This window comes from Colius striatus, chromosome Z (genome assembly GCF_028858725.1).
Source record: "Colius striatus isolate bColStr4 chromosome Z, bColStr4.1.hap1, whole genome shotgun sequence".
Taxonomy (NCBI): domain Eukaryota; kingdom Metazoa; phylum Chordata; class Aves; order Coliiformes; family Coliidae; genus Colius; species Colius striatus.
In genome coordinates this window covers 82,317,286-82,339,708 of record NC_084790.1, presented here as the reverse complement: position 1 = coordinate 82,339,708, position 22,423 = coordinate 82,317,286, and the positions used below count along the sequence as shown (strand labels likewise).

Here is a 22,423-nt window from a genome sequence, read left to right as displayed (position 1 = left end):
CCCAGCACAGGAGGCCACCTCATCTGAGAGCCTCTCACTACTTTTTAAGTGCTGATGCCCAATGACATAAGTGGAACAATTTGGGCATTTTAAAGATTAAAAGATGTAAAAGTAAGAATCATCTTCACAAATAATTAAAACCAGTTTGTTTTTAGCAATGCACTGCAATTCCCCCTCTTCTGAAATGAGCTTGGTGTGAGCTTGGCGTGCAGGAGGGGAAATTTCAGCACAAAAGCTGTGAGTTGCCACAGACCAAACAACCAAATCAGGGACTTATCATGGGAAGTGACAGGCAGCTTCAACTATAAGTGAGGTCATCAGCTCCATCTAAACATTTTCTTTGAAATATATCTGCAGGGGAATAAAAACAGGATGGCAAATGATTCAAGACTAAATACTCTGACATATCCTGCAATACCCTTTGCACTCTCTTTTAGACTTCAGGAAAAGCCAGGAAGCTGAGTAGCAGCTCCATTTCCGCTCCCTTTTCACCTTCCATCAAGAAGAGTGACTTTTCACCTTATTATTTGTATTGCCCTGGCATCTGCAGTTAGGCACTGCACAAACACGCGATCAGGGGGAAGTACCTGCCCCAAGAAGCACACAGATGGGCAGAGACAGAGGAAGTGTTAAACTGGGAGATAAACCATTTCACTCTACATCATGAGGTAGAGCCAGGCGTATGGCCTGTCTCTCAGCTTGGTGACACTAACCTCCTCCATAGAAGCCACATGCCCATCTCCACACGGCTTGTGGAGGCAATCTGCACCAGCCTGTGCTGGCAATCACTCCTTTGGCATCCCAGGCAAGGGGAGGTCAAGCATGAAGAGGCTGACTGCATCCACTGGCTATATCCCTTTCAGCTGGGCTGGATGCAATTAGATGGAGTTGTTAGAGCTGGCTTCATGTCTTCCTTAGAGTCATCACCCCTGCCATAAAGCACATGCTACAGATAACAGGCATACTTTGTTCTATCAGGGTCTTATCAAGACCAGGCAGCTCAACTAGGGCTCAGGAAAATAAAGACCAAATCCAATTTGAGCAGTAGCTTTAAGATTTCTATTTGTATTGTTTTTGCAACTTCCAGTCTTTTTTTCCTGTCTCCTCCAATTTCTTCCTTTGTAGGCATCTGTACTGTCCCGGTGGGGGACACAGGCTGAAACTTTTCATCCCTTTGCAGCTAGAAAGCAGCAAGATGTTTATTTTCTTCCCCTTTTCTCAGACTTAATGAAAGCTTTTAAACACAAATGGCTGGAGAGTCACACCTCACATCCAGAGTATATCTGAATTCACTAAAAGCTCTTAGGTTTCCTGTCACCCAGTGAACATAAACAAAGCTCACAAACAACTGCATCTCCCCTTGGAAACCATGAAAAAACAGAAAGAGCTAAAACCAGCCTTGAAGACTTTTGGCTGACAGGTTGAATAACAAACACACGTGTGTGCACACATGCATGCACACACCTACCTTGCTCACGAGTCAGTCCCTGCGCTGGAATGTGTAATACAAGCACAGCAGCTGCCTATACCACTAATCTAAGGAAAAGGTCAAAGGAAGGTATGTATCCAGCATTTGCTTTGAAATACTCTGTGTGGAGAATATGGTGGGGTTTCTTTTTCTGTCTCTTGTCTTTCCCATACTTTTCCACAGTCCTTTCGCATTGATGCCACCAGGAGAAACAATCAGAGTTGCCTCTGATATTGAAAATCACTTACATCGTCCTTTGAACTGGGTTGGGTTTGGGGTTTTTTTGAGCAATCAGGGAGGAAGGAAGGTATGATTTGTTTTGGCCAGGGAGTTGCTTGAATATTGAGCTTTGAAATGTAGTTGCAGCTGCTACTTGGGAAAGACAGTGGTGATCTTGAATGAGGAAGAGATGAATACTTTGATATTTTGAGGTCAAAAGCAACTTAATAAAGGACTCAGGTAACAGTGAAAAAAATACAAATCTTAAAATTGCATTACAGGAAAAAAATCTAGATTAGTGCTGTGCAGAGTAATCCTCTCTGTGGATACTGCTTCACTCTTTGAGATTGCATTCATCAAAAAACAAGAGTATTCTCTAAAGGACACAACCCTCTAGTGATAAAGCCAGAACGCAGCTTTTCCCTTGCTTAATTTCTTTATTAAAGTGGAAGGAAAAGAGTAATCTTTCTAATTCATGTATTGATAACAAAATATTTCATATCTCAACCCTGAGAAAAGAGTAAATACACAGAAATTACTCTGTGAATCTTCCTCAAAAGGATTCATTCTCCACCCCTATTCTTATTTTTTTTTTTGGTGGTAGATTATTTTTCTAATAGGATTAACATTACCCTCTTGGCTTCTGTGTAAACGGGTGAGTTCACCTTGCCATAAGCTGTTTCAGCTGGAACAGAGAAAGAGATTTCTCAAATCCTTCAAGTTTTTAATAATAATAAAAAAAGGACCCCCATGTGTTATTCTTCTCATAAATAGAGACATTCATATTGGCATCTCTCATGACAGGGACACACTGTAAAGGCTATCCCAGACTTAACTGGTTAAACTTGAAGGAAAAGATCTTGCAAGAACTTAATGGGTTACAAAGTTCTTGCCTTATAAAAAAAACAAAATGAAACAAAACTCCACAAAGCAGCAAATCAAAAAACACAAAAACTGGACCCCTTTCACTCTCCCTTCACTATTTCTGCATGACAAACCTGTCTCCCTCTTCTTTTCACTCCTGTCCTATTGTTAGGGGTGATGCCTTTTTGTGACCCAGCTCTACTAGAAAAAAGCTTCATTTCAGTGCTGAGAGAAACATAGAAGAGTCCTTCAGGATGAAAGGTAAGATAAGAAAAGCAACTTATTCCATCAAGCTAAAGTGCAGCTCTTCCAGGGGAGGCAGGCCATTTACATGCCATTTGGGTTCACTGGGAGAGATGACTCTATTCTTCTCCCATCCCTGCCTCCCAGTCCGTGAGTGAATGTGGGGCTGAAGAGGAGAGTCTACATTACACTCCAAATGCATTACTGCTCCCCATGCATTGCTATAGGCCATCAGAATAAACCTGACAGTACTTTGAAGTCTGTAAACTGATTCCTAGGTAACTGCTTAGAGTTTCTCCCCTCCCCATGCTCCAAACAGCTTTTCATTTGATGTTCTGGCACAGAGCTAATCTGAGAAAGGATCAGAAACTCAATGCTATTGACAGTAGTGACAGGGTGTCTCAGTGTGACAGCTGATTGAGCCCGTCTAGCGTTTCACTGACAAACTCAATTGCTCCAGTAAATCGAGTGAAAGTCAATACAGGCAGCTCCTCCTCGGGCTCTGGGTGCATCCCACACTCCTCAAGCCCTCCTGAGGACCTCTCACTGCTGCCACCTCTTGTAGAACCCAATTGCGAGCCTCATCCCTGTGTGTGATGGAGAAATGGACCCAGATCTCACATGGACTTTGAGGGCAGCTTTCACCCTGAGGATAGAAAGCTTAGTTTATATTACTTCTCCCCCTTCACTGTTTTCCTTTTTTTCCCCTTCTTCTTTTAAATAGCCACCTCTCCTGGGAAATAAAGTTTCATCCTAGATCCTTGGACAGGCAGTGTTGGAGGTGCAGGAGTGTGGTGTTTGCATGGTCAGCCAACCCCAAGCAATGCCCACGTGGCAGTGCACATTGGGAATAAGAAAAAGAAACATAGGTCTGTCTCTGCTGGCTTTCTCCAGTGTAAATCAGCAATAAAAGCCAGCTGCAAGGAGAAAAATCCTATAAAGGTAGACGAGGTGGGAGAAGAGGCTCAAGCCCTTTGCAGATGGTAACCTTGTGTTGGCAGTGACCAGTAACCAGGCAATTAAGTCAGTGACTTAACAGGCTTTTTCCACACTTTAATTGTTAAGCAGGGGAGCCTGTGGCTCAGAGCAAGCAAACCACAAAGCAGGCTAAGTACCAGGCACGGGGAACCTGAATTTGTGCAGAAAATGATGCAGGGAGGTGGGCTGCATGGTAAGGAGCATATACAGGCTACTGTTTGCAAATGGAAATCAAATAGGTTGCCATTACCAATAATGAAGTGTGAGAATGGTGTGGTTTGTGTCTCTCAGATTTCAGCATGGTTTATTTTTATAGAGGCAGCTTCCTCATGCAAAGTGTTGGCAAACAGGCTGCTGGCAGGGAGGCAGGGAGGGGGGGAGTGAGGAGGACTGGGCTGCTTGAGGAGGGCACAGAGGCCTTTCCCACCTGCTGGGATGGAGCAGTGAGCATCAGAGATGGAGTTCCAGGAGAGAAAAGTGAAATTTCATAGAGACAAATGGCTGAGCAATCAGTCTTGTCAAGGGGCATAAGGGAAGATGCAGGAACAGAAGGAGGAGAAAGTAAAATGGTGCTGAGCAGGTATCAGGTGCTGAGAGTACAAGTATTATAGATGATGAGCTGAAAGATAAGAGTCCTGCAAATGAAATAACAAGCTCTGTGCTTCATGAAAATGTATAAATCACTAACTATACACATTCCTACCTAAATATATCTACCTGTCCCCAAATTCTTAGAGCACAACAAGCTTTGCCTCCACCTACCCTGCCCAGTAAATAGCTGAGAGTACAAAAGCTGCACTCTCCTGACTGCCTAAAAAGAAATCAATTTCAACATTACAACACCTCCACCCCAGCGTTATGCTCTGATGCCAGGATCAACACACCGATGGGCTGCCTGCCCTGCTCTCACAACTGCTCCCTGGCAGCTCAACACCTCAGAGATGAAGCATCCTGGAGGTTTCCCTCCCTCCCTCCCTCCCGGCTCTGTGCAGACACATGTGCTCCCCACCAAATGACCTCATCTGGACCGGATTGAGCCTTCCAAGTCAAAATAAATACAGTCCATTGGAACTGGCAGTGATTTTCAAAGGTTTAAGTTGGGTTCCTCTCAATTTCCACTCAGCACTTTATACATTTTGTGTGCTACAAAATGGGAGCATTTTATATTCCCAACTCTGATACATATTTTATGAACCTTCAGAAAAGCTGCCTCCTATGCAGTTAACATTAAGGTTCCAAAGTTAACAGGTTAAAACACATATTAATAGAGTGGGCATGGAAGGGGGGAAAAAAAAAAAGGCAGGTGAGAAATGCTCTGGGAAGAAAAATAGCAGCAATGTTTGGAATGGTTCTGCAGCCAAGAGAGTAAACCTGGTCTTTTTAATGGGACCACCCAAGTTAGCAACACCAAGACCTTAAACTCTTACTCACGTGTACTGTGTTCACTGCAATGTAATTCAAAGTCCAGAGGAGAGTTAGAAAAAGTAGTAGTGGGGTTTAACAAGGACTTATCAGATGGGAGAAAGTACTGGCTTCCCACCAAAGTTCGTTCCCAAACATGCCAGCAGAATATCATGAGATTTCAAGTCCAGTTCAATAAACACAGGAACAGGGAGATAGTGCTGCTGGAACAAGCTGTCGCTGCCTAGGCTTGCCAGAAGTCAACCATTGTTCATCAGTTTCTCCTGAATATAATGTTGTGGGATTTTTCTGAAGGTGAGTAATATGACTTCCTCTAAACACATCCCAGATCTCCAAACCGAAGGAGGAAAAAACAAAAAAACCCAACCGAAAAACCAAAAATCCAGCAAAATATCCCAACAAACCCCAAAATCTCTTCTGAAGGCCACTTAACAGAAGAGAATCTGAGCTTGTTATGCGTCCTCCAAAAAGCAGCCTATACAGGAAGCCTTCCTTATTTTAAGGTCATTAGATAATTCAACACCAATCCTTTATGTGTTATGAATAGTTCATTTGGGTTAGCTGAGTCAGGTCTAAGGTTCATTTCCAGGTCACAATTAAAAACATTGCTGGTGAGGAAATTGTATTTATGATGCTGTAAGTGCCAAGATAAGACAAACCAAGAAGTAATAATGATAATTTTAGAAAGTCACTTAAAATAGAAGCAGATGGAGATTTACTAGATCACCCAATGATGGCAAAGCTGGGTTCCTAGATAACCACTCCTATTGCTTTCTCCAATCTAGCTGAAATACTCCCATCAACAAAAGCCTATCATTAGATTTAGCAATGGCATCTCCAAGGACAGAGCACTAGACACGTGCAGGATTGGCTGTATCAGTACCCTTTCTCTCTGGGATTACACTGTTTGTATCCTAGCCTCTAGGAAAGAGGATGATTGATGTCTAACAGCAGAGGAGGGAAGAGGGGGACAAACAGGAGGGGGAGAAGACAGCAAAATCTGTTGCCCAACATGAAACATTTAAGCCCTAAACTTCTGTGGAGATATGATCCTACCCTGCAGCGTTGTTATTTTTTTTTTGCCACAGATTTAAAAAGAAGGACTTTTCCTGGTGTCACTGCAGGCCACAGAGGATAAATCCAAATGACAGGGCTTAAGTTATGAATATGGGGAATTAGAGATGAGAAGTAAAGCAGCTTATAATGACTCTCCTATTTGCTCTTTGGAATATAAGTTTCAGTATTGATTTGAAATGCCTCATCTTTATCCCAGCAGCTTCTTGAAAATGAAGCTTGAGAGTTTCTTTCCCTCACAGCCTCTTCAGCAGGATTTGATAATGATAAAAAGAGAATATAAAAGCTTTGGCAGGCTGTTATTCACCAGGAATCATTCCTTTGTTTTCTAAGTATGACCACTGACCTCTAGGGAGGATGTTGAGACAGATACTTCAATTGACTTCCTTCTGAAGATAACTGTGGTTCAATTCAGTAGCCTCTGTTCCTGACAGAGTCATTGGAGAGAAGTATAGATGCCTCAACAAGACATCCACCAGTCAGCCAGTCATCTAAAATCAAACTGTTAAGAGTGCCCTGCCAAAAGCCTACAACATCTCTGACCTGGCAGCACTGGGGAGCACCAGAGTTCATGGAAAGTGGCTGCTGTCTCCTTGACATCCTGTTTACGTGGATACTCACAGCCACAGAACAGTTGGCCAAGTTTTGGCCCATAATACCTATAGATAACACAAGTACCCATATCCAAATGGAATCACATGTTTTCCCATGACTAAAAAGTGACAAGGTATAAGACCAGGCAGCCCAGGGTATATTGAGAAGGACATAAGGTTGGGAAAATTAATGTCATCATCTTTTTTGAACTCAACTTTGGGTAAGGTAATCCCATTTCTCACTCAGTTGCAAAACATTTTTAAAGGGATTGACATCAACTACCAAAACAATCACAGTGAAGCATCTTTGGTGGGACATAACACTGGGCCTCATCCCTTATAGCATTTCTCTGTTCAGTCTCAATGTCATGCAAGTAGAGTCTTACCCATTCCAACAATGGAAGGAAATAACTAATCTGTCAAACATCTCACATCCTTGAAGTGATAAGGCTTAGAAGTAAATTAAAATGAAGTAACTTGCCCAAGTCTGTAGAACAGAGCAATGCTGGAGAATTAGAGTCTATTTCCCAGCACTTACACCACTGCTCAGCTGCTAGGCTGATCCTGCTGTCTTCCAGAAATGAACTTCACTACCTGAGGAAGGACGATGAGGTTTCCTGTGGCTTTTCATTTTCCTCTCTGTATTTTTTCTCCACAAAAGAAAAGCCATTAATATTCGATCATTCCTGCATGTGAGATGCAATTGCTAAAATGGTTTTGCACTTAACAGCCGCCAGTTGTAGATTGAATTGATGACACTTAAAATGTGCCCATGAGCCATAGCAGAATGATCCCATTACAGCAGTGTGTTAGCAGTGTTGTGTTAGTTAAGGTTATGTTGTCTGGTTTTGTGGGTTTATAATGCAGCTGTGAATGTATTCTCCAGGCTGGAACCTGGAGAATACAGAGGGGATTTAGTCCTGCAGCAAATCATATGGCTTTTTCTTTTATTTTTTTTTTCCCTACTTTAGATCAGACTTTTGTCTAGTTCTTTTTAAGATATGACATTAAAAAAAAAAAAAAAAGAATAAAATATCCCTCTGTTGGGGTGCTGGTAGGAACCATACTATCATTCAAGCTGGTGTTAACCTACCTCAGGCAAGGCTCTATACCATGCTAATACCCAAGTACTCTCCAGTCTTTATTATGAAAGATATCCGTATTGCTCTCGCTGCTTTATACAGAGAGCTGAGGCCTGTGTGAATTAAATAACACACCTGGTTGTGTAAGAAACCTGTGGCAGACTGAGGAATTGACCCAGCATCTCTGAAAGGTGAGCTGACTGTAGACGCTGAACCACTTCTTCTTCTCCCTGCTATACTTTCAAACTATTCCTGTAGTGATTTCTCCCTTGCACAAGGGATTTTTTTTTTCTTCTATAAAGCCCACTCTGGCTACAGTTTTATTTGACAGAACTTTCTGAATGCTTTCCAGGAGGTACTGTTTTAAAAACTGACCTATATTAGGAAACTCTGAACCCAAGGTACACACCTATCTTAAGCTGCTGCTGTCTGTCACCAAAGAAGACTTGTGTGCAGGAACAAGAAACTCACAAGGTGGCACAGAACAAAGAGTAAAAGGATATAAGGAAGAAAAGACTGTTTAAATGGAGCAATGCAGAAACATTCCTAGCAGTGTGGTAAACTCAACAGCTTCCATGAGAAAATCAGGAAAAGTCGTTACCTGAGCTGCTGGAAAAATAAACCAAACACATTTTCTATGAATAACCAATGACATGACTGGATGTTTGCTGAATGCAGAACAATTACATTTGGTACAATTCCAGTCAGATGACTCGCTGAGATTTAGGACCTGAATCTCGTCTTGACATTGACCCTGATACAATGTGAGTAAAAGGAGGGTGCAAACTCCCACCATTCTGCTTGACTGGCATTTTGCACCCATGTTGAGATAGGCGTGAAGTGCTCCACAAAGTTGCAAGTACATCACTCCAACCAATGAATAGGTCCTTCTCTCCATCTGCCACCCTCCACAAAGCCTTTGCACTTTCCTTGTACCTCACAGCTCTCAGCAGCAATGAGCAGGCCGTTCTGTTTACATGAACTTCTGAGTAGATGAGATCTGGATTCACGTGGCGTTTGCCATCTAAAAGGTGGCTGACAGATACTGACCTAGTGATCAGCATCTGCTAAGTGGAAATGGGAAGAAGACAGTGGGAAAGGTATCAAATGCAGCCACAATGACAGAGAGCAAAGGAGAAAGATTGTCCTCCCTCTATCATAACTGGACAAGTATAAATCTTCACCTATGGCTTTTCCTCATTCATCTGCATGTGGTCCCTACCCTGGTTGAGTCTCCACACAGCAGGTAAGCTGCTAACCTGGAGGGCATGGGACTGCTTGGAGAGGATCAGCAGCAGGTGCAGCTCCTCTCCTCTGACTCTTTCCCTCTACCCGTATAAAGAGAACAGTGAAAAGAACAAGATAGTTATTAATGTTCTCTAGGATTGCAAAGCCTGAAATTACATGAGGCAGCATTTTATTTGGCTGCTTTAGTTCTCTTTTAGCACTCTGCATCCTGTGTGCTTTGAGGAGTATAAATGACCCTTTCAAATTCAGAATTTGAGTCTGATGATGACAATTGATTCCACTAATTTTTTTCATGCATGAAGAACTTTTCACTCAGAGAGCTCTAAAACCGATTTTCAAAACTGTCCAGATTCCCTTCATCCACCACCAAAATGAACCTGCCTCCAAGGCACAACAAAGGTGGCAGGATCAATGCAAGGTGGCAGGACTCAGCAGTTTAGGGCAGGAAGTGAAGAATAACATGTCTCAGTGAAGGCACAGGAGAAAGTCTGCAGAACACATATCCTGAATCAGAGCCTGGACAAAACATCATCACCAGTACTCATGTGCTCCAACTCACAAGGGAAAGTGCCATGGGATCATCACTCACTAGAAAAGGTCAGAGCCCTAAGTTTTACATTTCAAATGGGTGCAGGGCACTGTGTTAAAGAAAACATTCAGGATTGCTTCAAAAGGGAAAAAAAAAGGAAACAATTTGCTCACTGTCATTTCTGAAACCTTTCCTGCAAAAAAGGGCAATATGAGTTTTTTGGTCCCTGCTTTCCTGTAGAAAGCAAAAGCTCTATTGAACTTCAGTCTATACTGTGCTACACTGTACAGGAAGCCCAACCCTGTTTGAAATTAATATGAAGTGTACAAGGAACAAGGTGGGAAACTCTTGAAGTGAGTACAAGACTATTCATAAAATGAGTGAGAAAAGGAAATAGATGATTATAAGAGGTCATTAGAAATGTCAGCTTCCTAAGGGCATTGTGTGAATGGAGGTGTAACCCACTGCAAACACAAACCTATTACAGCTAAACTTGCAAAGGACACTCATAATCTCAATCTCTTTTGTCTGGAGACCTTACACTGAGGAAGTTTCTTTCATAACATCATCCCTCCAAAACTTACATAAATCCAAAGAATGAGGACTTATACACCCAAGTTCCATATCAGAACAACTTCAATTCCACACAAAAGACGAATTAAATAAAAAAAACCCTTTCCCAGGCACTGGTAAAGCAGATGCTTAGCACTAGATTCAGCAATTACCAAAGCACCACTGCTGTATAAAATTGGGAAGTCCAGAGAATAGGTAGCTGGAGAATCTTTCATTCAAATACCTCTTCTCTTCAATTGGATCCCATTGAGAGGAAGAAATACCCAGCTTTTCAAAAAGTTTGCTGAGATTACGTTTTCTACAGCATTTTGGTTCAAGGAACTATTTTCCCCCTACAGCACCACCAGCAACAAGAAAATTGTGGTAGGTGAATGGAAAATCAAAGGTGGTCCCCCTTACTGATACGACCACTTACATCACGAGTGGAAAAACACTCTAATCTGGCAGCAGGAGCAAGATGAGTATTTGGAAAGTAAAAGATTAATTGGTAGGATGAGTGTAATGACAGAGCTACAAGATTTGTTTCTAACAAGTATCAGTGTCAAAAAGGATGTGTTTATCAGTGGTGCTCTATGTAGCCATTCCCTGAGAGACTCAAAGGACTAGATGTTCCAGGGCACTCCTGTGTTCCTGTATCATCACCTAGCCTGCTTTATTCAACAACAAAAGATTTTCAAGGGTTTATTACTGCCCAGACACCCCAGACATTTAACATCCTTTCTCTTTGTCTTTTACTTCTTGTTCTAGCTTGTTATAACCTGTGCAGGATCCAATGACTTTTCAATCAGAGACTCAAACTCTTCCATAAACTGGGTGCAGGACACAGTGGACAGCATACCTACATTCCCCCAGTTCTCTCCTCCTGCTTTCTTCTACCTATGTATTTCCACGTTAGTCAGTGCTTTCATTAATTTGTATTACTCTTATAGCACAGAGAAACATTAGCTGTGGGAGAGTGATCCAGATATGCTCAGACAGAGACTGGGAGCATTTGCACTCCCTCACTTTGTGTTTTGGTGCATTTCTTGCTGACAAGTGGAAGAATTCAAGGGAGAGCCAGTGAAGCTAAGGCAAATTCTTCAAAATCTGGTCTCAGCCTTCTGCTACACCCTCAACAGATATTACAGTGCTGGCTGCCAAAGGAACTTAGCTCCGACACAGTTCAGGCCAGGCCAGTTAGCTATTTTAAGAGGTGGGTTTATTTATATACATTTTAGTCTCCTTTCCTCCCCTCCAAACTTGCCCCATGTTTTTTTAAGATGGGAAAATACCAGTAGCCCTGAGCACATAAAATTTAACAGTGGTTTACCAGATAATTTGTATTGGTCCTTTTGTCTTTGCTGGTACTTTTACTCTTCAGTAACTTCCTTCAACCTTTAAACAATGTTAATCCCACAACAACTTTGGCAAACATCAAAAGAGTGTAGCAGGTTCGCTCCAAGTTTCTAATGCTACCCTCCAGGTATCAAAGACCTAAATGGGGACAAAAAACATTTTTCTTTCCTTTGTTCTCTTTAGCTTTGTCCTGGATTTCCATGCAGTCAATGAAAACATTTTTAAAAGTAATTAAGGTGATGTTTGTGGGTTTTTGGTTTGAGGGGAATAGGGAGATACGTTTCAATCCAGTACTTATGTCATTGTGCTTTTGCTGAAATAATGATGACATCTGTTGATAGTCCTCCTTCACCTCCTAACAAGAACCAGTACTACTAGGAAAAATAGAATCATTATGAATCAAACTACTGTCTGCTCTCATCAGGTCTCTGGTGGCACAACTGATAAAGAGATATATTTTGGGATATATATACACAGACCTGTAATCCCCAGTCCGGTGTCCTGGAAAGAGAAGTTGGACTCCTCATAACTTTGAGTACAGGGTGAATGTTGCAACTTCTTCAAGGAATTCAGAAATTCTCAAAATCAGTGGTTGGTTTGGGGTCTACTTGGTACAACTGGATTTGTACGAGAGAGCTCAGATCACCTTCAGTCTTGTCAGCTGTTGAAACCTACTGCAACCACTGCAACAGACCTTAAAATCTTATCTCTGCATGGATTGCACATGCAATCCTTTATATATTATATATACTGGGATCTAAGTTTAAAAAGAAAATCAAGTGCACAAACAAGAAAGTGTCAAAGAGATTATTTCTTCCCAAACTCTTGAATTCAACCTTTGGAAAGAGACAAACTCCCAGGAGGCTTCAGGGGAAAGGAGGACACTCAGATGAGGCTGAAGAAGCCCACAGGGGAAGGTGCCTATTTCATTTCTGGAACGTGGACCATGTGCCTCTATTTTTATTTTTTAACTAAGTTCCTCTGCCTCCTGCCAGAAGCCCTGAGCCCTGGTGCTGGTGCAACGAGAGCACTGGCCCAGCCATCCCCAAATAGCTATTACTTCTTAATAAAGAACAGCACTTAAGCAAGGGATGAGGTTACTGTCAGAGGGGTCATGATTAATAATGATTAATCTGATCCTTGCCAACATGATCTGGATCCACCATTCACTAAATAATTACTCTGCAGCATGGGTACCGTTTCCAGAGGAGGCATACATTTATCATATTAAAACCAAAAACAAACACATCTGAAAGACAGGAGGATCTGACTTCTCAGTAACACTTTAGCTCGCACAAGCCACCAGGAAAGTTAAGCAAAGAGAAAAAAGAAAAAAATAATCAAAGGATAAGAGCAGTTAAACATTGATGAGCTGCCTACCTTTTGGGAGAAGCAACGGAAAACAAATAAAACTAAAGCCTGCAATGGAAGAGCTACATGTGCTGAGAATATAAAACTCTTTGCTTCTTCTGGTTCTCAGACTATATGCATATCTCTAATATGCACAGTATTTGTCCACCCACATATTTTCCCTCTTTTTAAATGACATTTTACTTTCCTCAGAAGGTACACAAATGAAATCACTCCCCAGGAACCAACTTTCCTGCTTTATGTTAATATACTACTTAGCACAAGGAAATCCTAGTCCAGGATTGCCATTCTTATGCAACAACGCACCCTTAAATAATAAGCAACAGTATAATAATTTATGGGCAGGCATAAATTACTGGGAAACTAATAACAACCCTGAAGAACATATATGAACCTTACAATTACCGCAGGATGTTTGTGGTGCAGAGTCTTGGTTCTGAGTCTTGGAGCATAGGTGAAATTCACTCCCACAAAGCACACAAGCAACTGGTAATAGTGCCAATGGCAGCCTAGGACACAGCAGTTTTGCTGCCAAGAGGTGGCCTTATTTTGGGACACCTCTCAGTCACCCTGCTTCACCAACCCAAAGCTCTACCAAGACCATCCATAGAGCACAAGATCCTAGTTCTTCAGTGCACTCGGCTGTATTCCCTTTTCAAAGCTTTTGTGGGATTTATATTGTACCACTTAGCCTTTCACCTCACTTTGTACGGTTTGATTTTAACTGGGAGGACACACAACATAGACCACCAGTCCCTCTCCTGCTCTGATGCAAATCCAGCATGAAAGCTGGGTTCCCTCTGACTGCTATGAAATCCCAGGCCCATGTAAGCCATGTAAGCCTGTTTGGACTTCTGCCCTCAACCCTGACGGCCCCAGGGTTTACACATTGGTGACTTGCACCATGGTAAACACCATGTAGATAGGTGCCTTTGGATGCTGGGCTCAGGGAAACAGTTAAGTCAAGGAGGTTAAGGTATCAGTGAATCAAATTCTTAGGAATGGGGTCATGACTTGGTTCAGCTGGGGATTTTCCCTGGTGAGGCAGTGTGCCCAGGACTTTTTGCAAGTTTCCAAATTAACACGAAAGAACAACAAAAAAACCCCAAACATTTGCAAAGCTTCACCTTTCACAAAAGTTCAGCCGAGAAGTAGCTGGTTGGTCCCAAACCTTTAAATAATTGATGGTATAAGTGGTACAATAGTTACACTTACTTATGTGCACACTCGTGAAAACTAAAATTAAGTTTTTACAGACGGATCATAGAAAAATGCAAAGCAAGACACAAAAAGAAAAAAAAGAAGAAAAAAAATACCCCAACAACAATAAAAAAGGTAAATCTTCAAAATCTGAGACAGAGCGCAGGAGGAGGGGGTAAAGCTCTGCAAACAAAACTAAATCCAGTGCAGTGTTTTTGCCCTTCACAAAGCGAAAAAAGCTGTTCCTAAAATAATACTTCCTTGGTTTTCTGGCAATTAATGTCCTGAAGGATTAGCCTACAATCATGAGCAAGTGTTTGCCTTTCCCAGCCAATGTCACCATAGAAGTCTGTGTTTACCTACAAGGCCCAGAGATAATTTATAAGCTGAACTGAGGTCCTGCATTCACAAACAAATGTTCCACTTTGCCGTCCACCCTCCTGTACTAGTTTCCTCCCCATCTACCTCCTGTCCCCAGAAATACTGACAGGACCCTCCCAAGGGCTCAACAGATGAGTTTACAGCCTCTGGAGCAAGCACTTGTCTAATACTTTATGCTGATATTGCAAGAAATTGTTATTGAGACAGTCAACACATCACCAGATATCAAAAAATCAGATTTCCGAAGGTAACTAAATGCAGATAATTCTTTATCAGTATCCCAGAAAACATAAAAGAAAATGTTTTGGTTTTTTTTTTTTCCTTCTAAAAACTATTGCCTACTCTACAATTAAAATATTTCCATCAATGAGTTTTAGGTCCAACACTCAGGCTTTTTTAGAGCTAATGTTTTGTAAAACCATCTCTTCAATCAAGATGTTTCCATTCCATTTTTAATCTCTATTACAAAAGGTCTCACGCTGCTCTAGTCCTGCTGTAAATCAAGAGTGATTCAACCAGAGTACATGAAAATACAAAAGACTAAAATTGGTAAAAGTGTTTCATTTCAAAATTAATTTTCTCCTGACATGTTACAACCTCAACAGGAGAAAATTAAACTTCTATGTGAGAATATGCAAAAGTAGTTTGAATCCCCGTCTCGATGATGAACTGATGGTATAGCTTATGATATTGAACTTGTTATTTTAAATATAGTAATTAAAAAACCCCAAACCAACTTCAATGAAGGACTCGATTCTACAAAGCATTTATAAGTGATACATCTGTTCTCAAATCTTCTGACACCAACAAAAAAAATGCTGAGAGACGTTATTAATTAGGGTTGATGAACATGCAAGTTGAAAATGAAAAACATTTTGTCCTAAGAATTAATTTCTTTTCCCATCAGTCAGTTACTGGGAGTTCTTGGAGCTTTGTGGACATTGATTCTGCCTCAGGACTATGCGTGGTCATGGGCTGTTCACAAGCAAAGTTATTTGATTTTTGGGATGGACTGCTTCACTGTACTGTATCTAACTTTGGATGGCCCAGTATTTATAAAATGTTTCTTCTCAAATCAAACTCCGTTTCATCTTTGGGAAGAATAATTTCTGGATTCACATTCCTCTTTATCTTAAAGGGATAAATTTGACTCATCTGAATAAATGTAAAATTGTAGAAGATATGAAGAGATGACTGGATGGCTGTAGTTCAGAGAGCAGTCCACCTCATTTACATTATGGAACTCCACAAGCAGTCCCATTGACATCAATTTGACCAATTTTATCATCAAGGGCTATTCATTCCAAGTAATGAATATTGAAACCTGGCCATGGGTTTGTGAGCAATTTTTGACACGTCTTTCATGAGGAACCTCAATAAAGAATGTTCTTGTGATGGTGTCACTTCAGAACAAAAGCTAGCAACGAATGGCACGTTTCTTTGTAACTATCACCCATCCAGGCAGCTACAGTCTGAAACCATGCATTTAGCCAGTAAGGAAGTGCAGTATTCTTTAAGAAAGGCATTGCCTGGGGTGGATTTTTATAAAGAAACAGAATTCATGAATAAATAAACCAGATGGAAATAAGTTAGGCTACAGCATTAACAGCTCCCAGTGCAATGAATCCCTGATCTTGCTTGAGGGTTTTTCCACAAATAACAAATACAAAAACATTAATGTTGTATCATTGTCTGCCATGCCAAGGACTCCGTTTGCATCAAGGAACTCTTAATATGCAACAGCAGAGTTCAAATCAACTGGATGTTAACACATTCTTTTATTTCTACCAGTTAAGGCATATATTGACTGACCTGATCTGAGTCTTTCACTTGACCATTCTTCCCTTTTCTGCAACCACAACTCATGAGCAGTTTTGCATCTCCAATGACTTTTCCCTAGAAAGAGATAAGGCAAGAAAAATATTAGCACAATCTGAATCACTTAAGACCAAAAGGCTTTTATTTATAAACAGAAACAGGATTAAAAAAGAGCATTAGGGAAGCCTGTGGACTCATTCTGCTGTGCTGGAAGATACCTTTCCAAAGAAAGCCACCTTCAAGGCTGACAAGGAGATCCCCTCAAAGGCCAATATCACATTATCAGAAATGTCACATAGACAGGGGCAGAAGGAAAGCAAGATGTGTAGAAGAACTAAGTGGGAATATGGGCAAGCCAAGCTGAAAAGGAACAGGTTATTTTAAGCCAAAGTTTTAATACATATACATGAAAAGAAACGTGTCTATTACGCTCAGAGAGTATAAAATACGAAACTGGAATGACCGCAGATAAAGCTTATACTATATAGCAATATTTCTGCTCACTCTTACCAAGTTAGTTCTTGTTTCTACTGTGGCTAGACTTTGTGAAATGAAGTCTGCAGGTGTGATTTGCCCTCATTAGGACAATTGGTCTATGTAACTGGCAAGTCATTGCCAGGAATTCAACATCCTTGATGCTGGCACAGACCCTGCTACATCAATAACATGCTGGGGACAATGGAGATTTATAAAGAAACAGGGTCTCTTCACCCTCCTTTTGCCTACAACCAGCAGCTTGAGAAATAAGTTGAGCTCAAACACCTTCATTGCATTGACAATCCATCAGACTGACTGAGTGTAATGTGGTTCATTTTGAGTAATTATTTTAGTCACTTTGGTTCTTCACCAAAGCATTTTTGGAACTTGTCAAGACCTGGATGTCTTGATAAATCACTATGGCAGAAACAGGCTGCGATTCCAGGTTTGGTCAAAATGCTCATTGAGCTCAAACTGTAACACAGGCAATTGAATCTCTACAAACCCTTCTTAATTACTTGTGACACACAAAAACATTGCCTCTTTTCAGACTTTTGCTTCCTACAGCTGAAAAATAAACACTTTCAGTATCTGCTGCTCAACAGAGGGACAATCACAAGCAGCCATGGAGTCACAAGATTTCAGCTGGATGAATTTATATGGAAAAGGAGACCTCAACATTAAGGCAGTTTATCAAAGTGGAAGTGCTCTGCCCTAAATGATGAGGAAAGGGAAGGATATGATTAAAAGGAATTGCAGCCATTGCTCAATGTCAGGTCACTGCAAAGAGATGACCCTTGGTGGCAGGAATTACAAACAGGCAGATAATCTTGTGGTCACATTCGAAGAGCTTGCAACCTGCCAAATATGGTGAGGTCTCTTACTTGGTCACCTCAGCATCTCACAAGTCCCAGCAAGGTCAGATAATGTGTAGAAGTTATTTTTTCTCCTCCTTTCAAAAGAGATGATGGGGGAAAAAAGAAACCCACAGAAGAGGCTCTACCTAAATCTGATACCTATCCAAAGCAACCAATGCCTGGGAACTGATTGCAACCTAACAAACTGAGATTCTTAGGGAACTACTTCCAACTGACATTCGCCGCCATCTATCAAAGGTATTTTGTTCTTGTCTCATTACTACAGTCCTCAAACAACAATCTCTCAAATTTGAAAACCATTCCTCAGAAGGAAGTGATCAACTTAAAATTTAAAGCAATTGTATTACATTGTAGTCTTAGAGAAAGGAAACAGAAGTATGGGGAGACATTTATCTGTTTAAGCAACGGAGGCTTTCCAGACACCACACAGTATATGAGACAATTCAGAGATATAAAAGGACCTGAGGAAGACCCACACATTTCCTTACAGATGGCTGATGGACAGCCAGAATACCTTACGGTGCCTACAGCAGCAACCTGCATCTGAGTTTAGGAAACTGGGTCTATACATGTTTCACTGATGGTGAACTTGTCCCAGTATTCAGTGCAGTCATTACACTGAAAAGATACTGCAGCCCTTTTTATTCCACAAATCAAGGAAAATCTCCAGTTTTTAGACCTTTTTCTGGCTTCTAGTATATAATGTCATGCAAACTGAGCTCAGTGGAAACCATGATCTTGTTCTCCTGTCCAGACAGAAGTATCACCAGCTTTATTTAACAGACAAAAATTGCAAGACATTGCTCATGATTATCTGGAAAATATAAATATGAACCCAAAATTTGATAGTTTTATCTCTTTGCCTGGCAGAACAAGAAAGCAGAGGCTCTTCCATTCCCTAAAAAAAAAAGCAAATGAGAGCAACACACTGGATGAATAACCACACCTTCTTTTCTAACTGATGCACCTCTCTTAACATGCATTCTCTGAATTAGCTACTGCCCCCACCTTTTTTTTTTTTTAGGAAAGCTTATTATGAGCAGATGCTTAATTTGGGGATAGGTGTCTAACATTAGGCAGCTAAGTTGAAAGGAAAAGTTTAAAAAAAAAAAAAAGCATATGGACAACATTTGCAGCCAGTCGCAACTCCGTTCAAGAGCAGATGGAGGCCTTGTCATTCAGCAGTTTCCTCGCTTACACCAAGCAGTTCAGTGGGGACAGGGAAAGGGGCTTCTGTTTAGATGCTTCTGTCTGGAACCAGATTAGAAGAAAGCAGGTTTTTCCACAGCACACGCCTTGTGTTACATTAAACATGCACAAGCAACTTCAGCTTTTATTCAGCGATCTGAAACAGAGCCCTCCAGGGTGCTAAGGGGTCAGCGAGTTTTTGTTTGTTTATCTGTATGTTATTTTACAGTTTCTAGTGCCCAAGGAGTCTGTTAAGAAATTAAAACACCTCACTGGGGCTATCCTGCTGTGGTTGTTATCTCCTAATATATCCTTTCCTCCTTCATCCAACAACTCCTGATGCTTACAGCGGAGGGAGAGGAGAGTGCTGCAGAGGGGAGACTCATCTCCTTGGATACTCCTGATGTTTTGTTTTAATTTGTGGAGCATCACTTCCATGTTTCATGGCCTTCTAATAACAGGACTAGGGAGGAGCACAGTGATCCTGAAAATTCACAGATGTATTACTGCTAAACAATCCTGTGCTGCCTGTTCCTGGTGCAACACTCTGTGTGCAACACAAGTTTAGAAATAGGTAGGCACAAGGATTTCCAATGGAGAAAGAACTTGCTTTGCTTTCTGCTGGCTTCCACCCACTGTCAGACATCCCCTTTCCCAAGGCAAAGAAAAACAAGGCTCCTCAGTGAGCACCGAACAGCCATGTCCTGTTATCCCATTTCTTATAGGAAGTGTCTCTGTCCTCCTGGCAATACAGGCTCCAGAAGTTGAAGAAAAAGAAGAAAAAAAATAATAATAGTAGCAACAGGCTTAATTATCTCAGCTGCACGGGTGACAGGAGCTGATCAGTTGCCAGTTTCAACAGCCTGTGGTTGAGAAACACCAAACTGTGTCATCCAGAAGTCAAATGAGGGCCGGTCACAACTCACTTCACGTCACTGGTTCCAAGGGGAGGCACAGGGGCATACACGAATCATTGCCCTTGAGGCAGCACCAAAGGCTGTGCTGAGGCCCACACTGCTGTGTTGTCCAGAGCAAACCCACACAGAGCTGCCAGTCCTGGTTAAAGACACGATGCACATAGCTCTGGCAGACCTCCATGGAACTGCCAGGCCCGTGCTCTGGAGGAGCTGGCTGGGATTAACTGGCAGATTCCATCTTCCTCCAGCTCTCCCAAGTCTGCAGCTGGAGAGATCAGCTTGAGAAATAGGCTCTGATCAGCAGCTTCGTGCCATACACCTTGCAGCCACTGGCAGGTCCTGCCCAGTTCCCATCAGCCTTTCTTAGTTTTGAGGAACAGACACCAAAAATAACAGCAGTGGCCTCATCCGCAGTGAGATGGCACAACCTGACTCCACTTGGCCCCTGGTAGGTCTCACTGGCCAAATCTGGCCCTCACGTTCAACTATTCACACTCTTTGCATCTCTCTTGCCTTGCAATACTCTCAAAAACACCCACACTAATGGATCAAAATGTGAGGTGCAGAAACTGAGCCTTGGCCCAGGGCAACCTGGGGAAGGGCATAGCTTCCAGTATGTCCTTTCCAAGGCTCTTAGCAACATTTCAGCAGCTGAAATAGCCTGGGTTTTCACAGAGAAATGCTTTTCTGGAAGATTTTGTAAAGCTGAGCAGAGCAGTGAGCCTCTTCCCTTTTCTTCCTCTCCTGTCTTATACCACCAAAACAGCCCTCCAGCACAATAGCCACATAAACAATATGATCATGCCTGCTCAGGAATGACAAGCATGTAGTGAGAAGATGTCATTCTTCTCTGACTCCTCCATCCATTGAAATATCCCAACATCTCCAGGACCAGAGAGCACACTTGCATCACCCTCGACATCCTGCACCAGACATGCTGTGCAACTCAGTCTGCTGTCCTGTCAGTAACCTTAATAGCTATTTCTGAATAAAAGTGTGTTTTTCACTATGTGCTACTTAGTAAAAAGTCAGTAAAAATGATCATGGTGGGGTTTTTTGTGTTTTTTTTTCTTCCCTAGGGCCATAGTTCAGTTTTTCACCAAAAAGAAAACATGTGTATAGCTATGCAACAGTGAACCCTAAAAAATATCCCCCTGGGTGCATAAATGACACTGGGAAGAACAACATATTCAGTGTTTATGGTTTTTTTACACTTCTTTGTCAGGGTGATCCACGCGTCCCGATGAATGGGTGCCCAAGTGCCTACAGTGGTAGAGTGGGAGAGGAGAAGTGGGGAAAGAAGGGAAATGAGAACTGAATCCAAGGTGGAGGCAAGCGGTAGTACAACAGACAGCTGGTGTTTGGGTGGTGGTAAATCACCCTGAAATGAGCCTCTTCCCTCAGCTCAATGAGGCCTAAACAACAAAGGAAGGCACAGCTTGCAGCCGGACAGCCTGCTAGCCAACCACAGACACACATGACAGCTTCATTCAGGAGCCCAGAGTCAATACAAAAGCTTCGAAATCAATCCGACATCCTGCGACCTCAAACAATGCGCCAAATCTTCTCAGAATTGGAGCCCCAAATGAGGGGGAGCAGCATTCAAGGGAGATCAAACCGCAGGGCTGGCATTGAAAAGGGACTAAAAAGGAGAAGAATGTTCCCAGTTTATTAATGGTGAGGTCTGGCCGGCTGCATCCCAGCCACCATAGGTTACGTTCATTAAAGGGCAGCACTTTGCACGTATTATGCAGAGCGCCCGGAGAGTATGTGTGTGTGCGTGTGTGCGAGAGAGTGCCCCTCACTTGCTAGAGATCAGGATGTGCCTTTCTGCTTAGCACTGTTGTCTCCATCAGAAATTCCTCCTGTGTGAACCGCAAGCGGGGTTTTTTCCCACTTGAGCGACTGTATGGGCACAGACGCGCGCACGCCCTCACACATACGCACGCTCTGTCTCATCCCTGAGCCTGAAAAGCATAAAGGGACTCAGACAGACTCTTTCCAAGGAAAAACAAAAAAGCCCAATAGTTCACATCCCCTTCCCTCCTGGTAATACTTTTAAACATCGTACTTTTCACATACACACAAAATCTATTACAAAAGGCTGAAGTTTTATGTAATTGCTGCTGCTGCTAGAGTTGATTGCTTCATAAACCCTTGCCTGCTCCTACATGACATAAAGGACTTGGTCTCACAACACAACAAACCCCCAAAGAAGCAAAAAAGAAGAAAAGAACTGCTTTGGTCCCAGGAGTTGGCCCCTCTGGGTAGGTTTGCCCCCTCTGGGGTAGTTTAACCTGCAGCATCTGTCTTCTAGCACCACACACAAACGGCACCCTCCCCCCTACAGCAACAAAAAGACCAAGCAAATTCTTTTTATCAGCTTCCCTTTGAAGGCAGGTGGAGAAGTAAAATATAGACACACACACACACACACACACACACACACACACAATGATATTGCAAAAGTACTGTTTCGATGTGCCTGTCCTAATTATCTTCTTTTCAGCTGCCACATGTTTGAAAGAGTCAGACCTTGCAAGTTTTCTCCTTCTCAGCTGCACA

General features: G+C 42.1%; 1 protein-coding gene across 2 annotated transcripts in view; it reads right to left on the bottom strand.

Moving 5' to 3' along the window:
* SETBP1 (SET binding protein 1) overlaps positions 1-22,423 on the bottom strand; it is a 258,416-nt gene that overhangs the window by 191,942 nt on the left and 44,051 nt on the right. For both annotated transcript variants that reach the window (XM_062018170.1, XM_062018172.1), the window contains exon 3: positions 16,393-16,476. In XM_062018170.1, the coding sequence (XP_061874154.1) occupies positions 16,393-16,476 (84 nt within the window). The remainder of the gene's footprint in view (positions 1-16,392; positions 16,477-22,423) is intronic.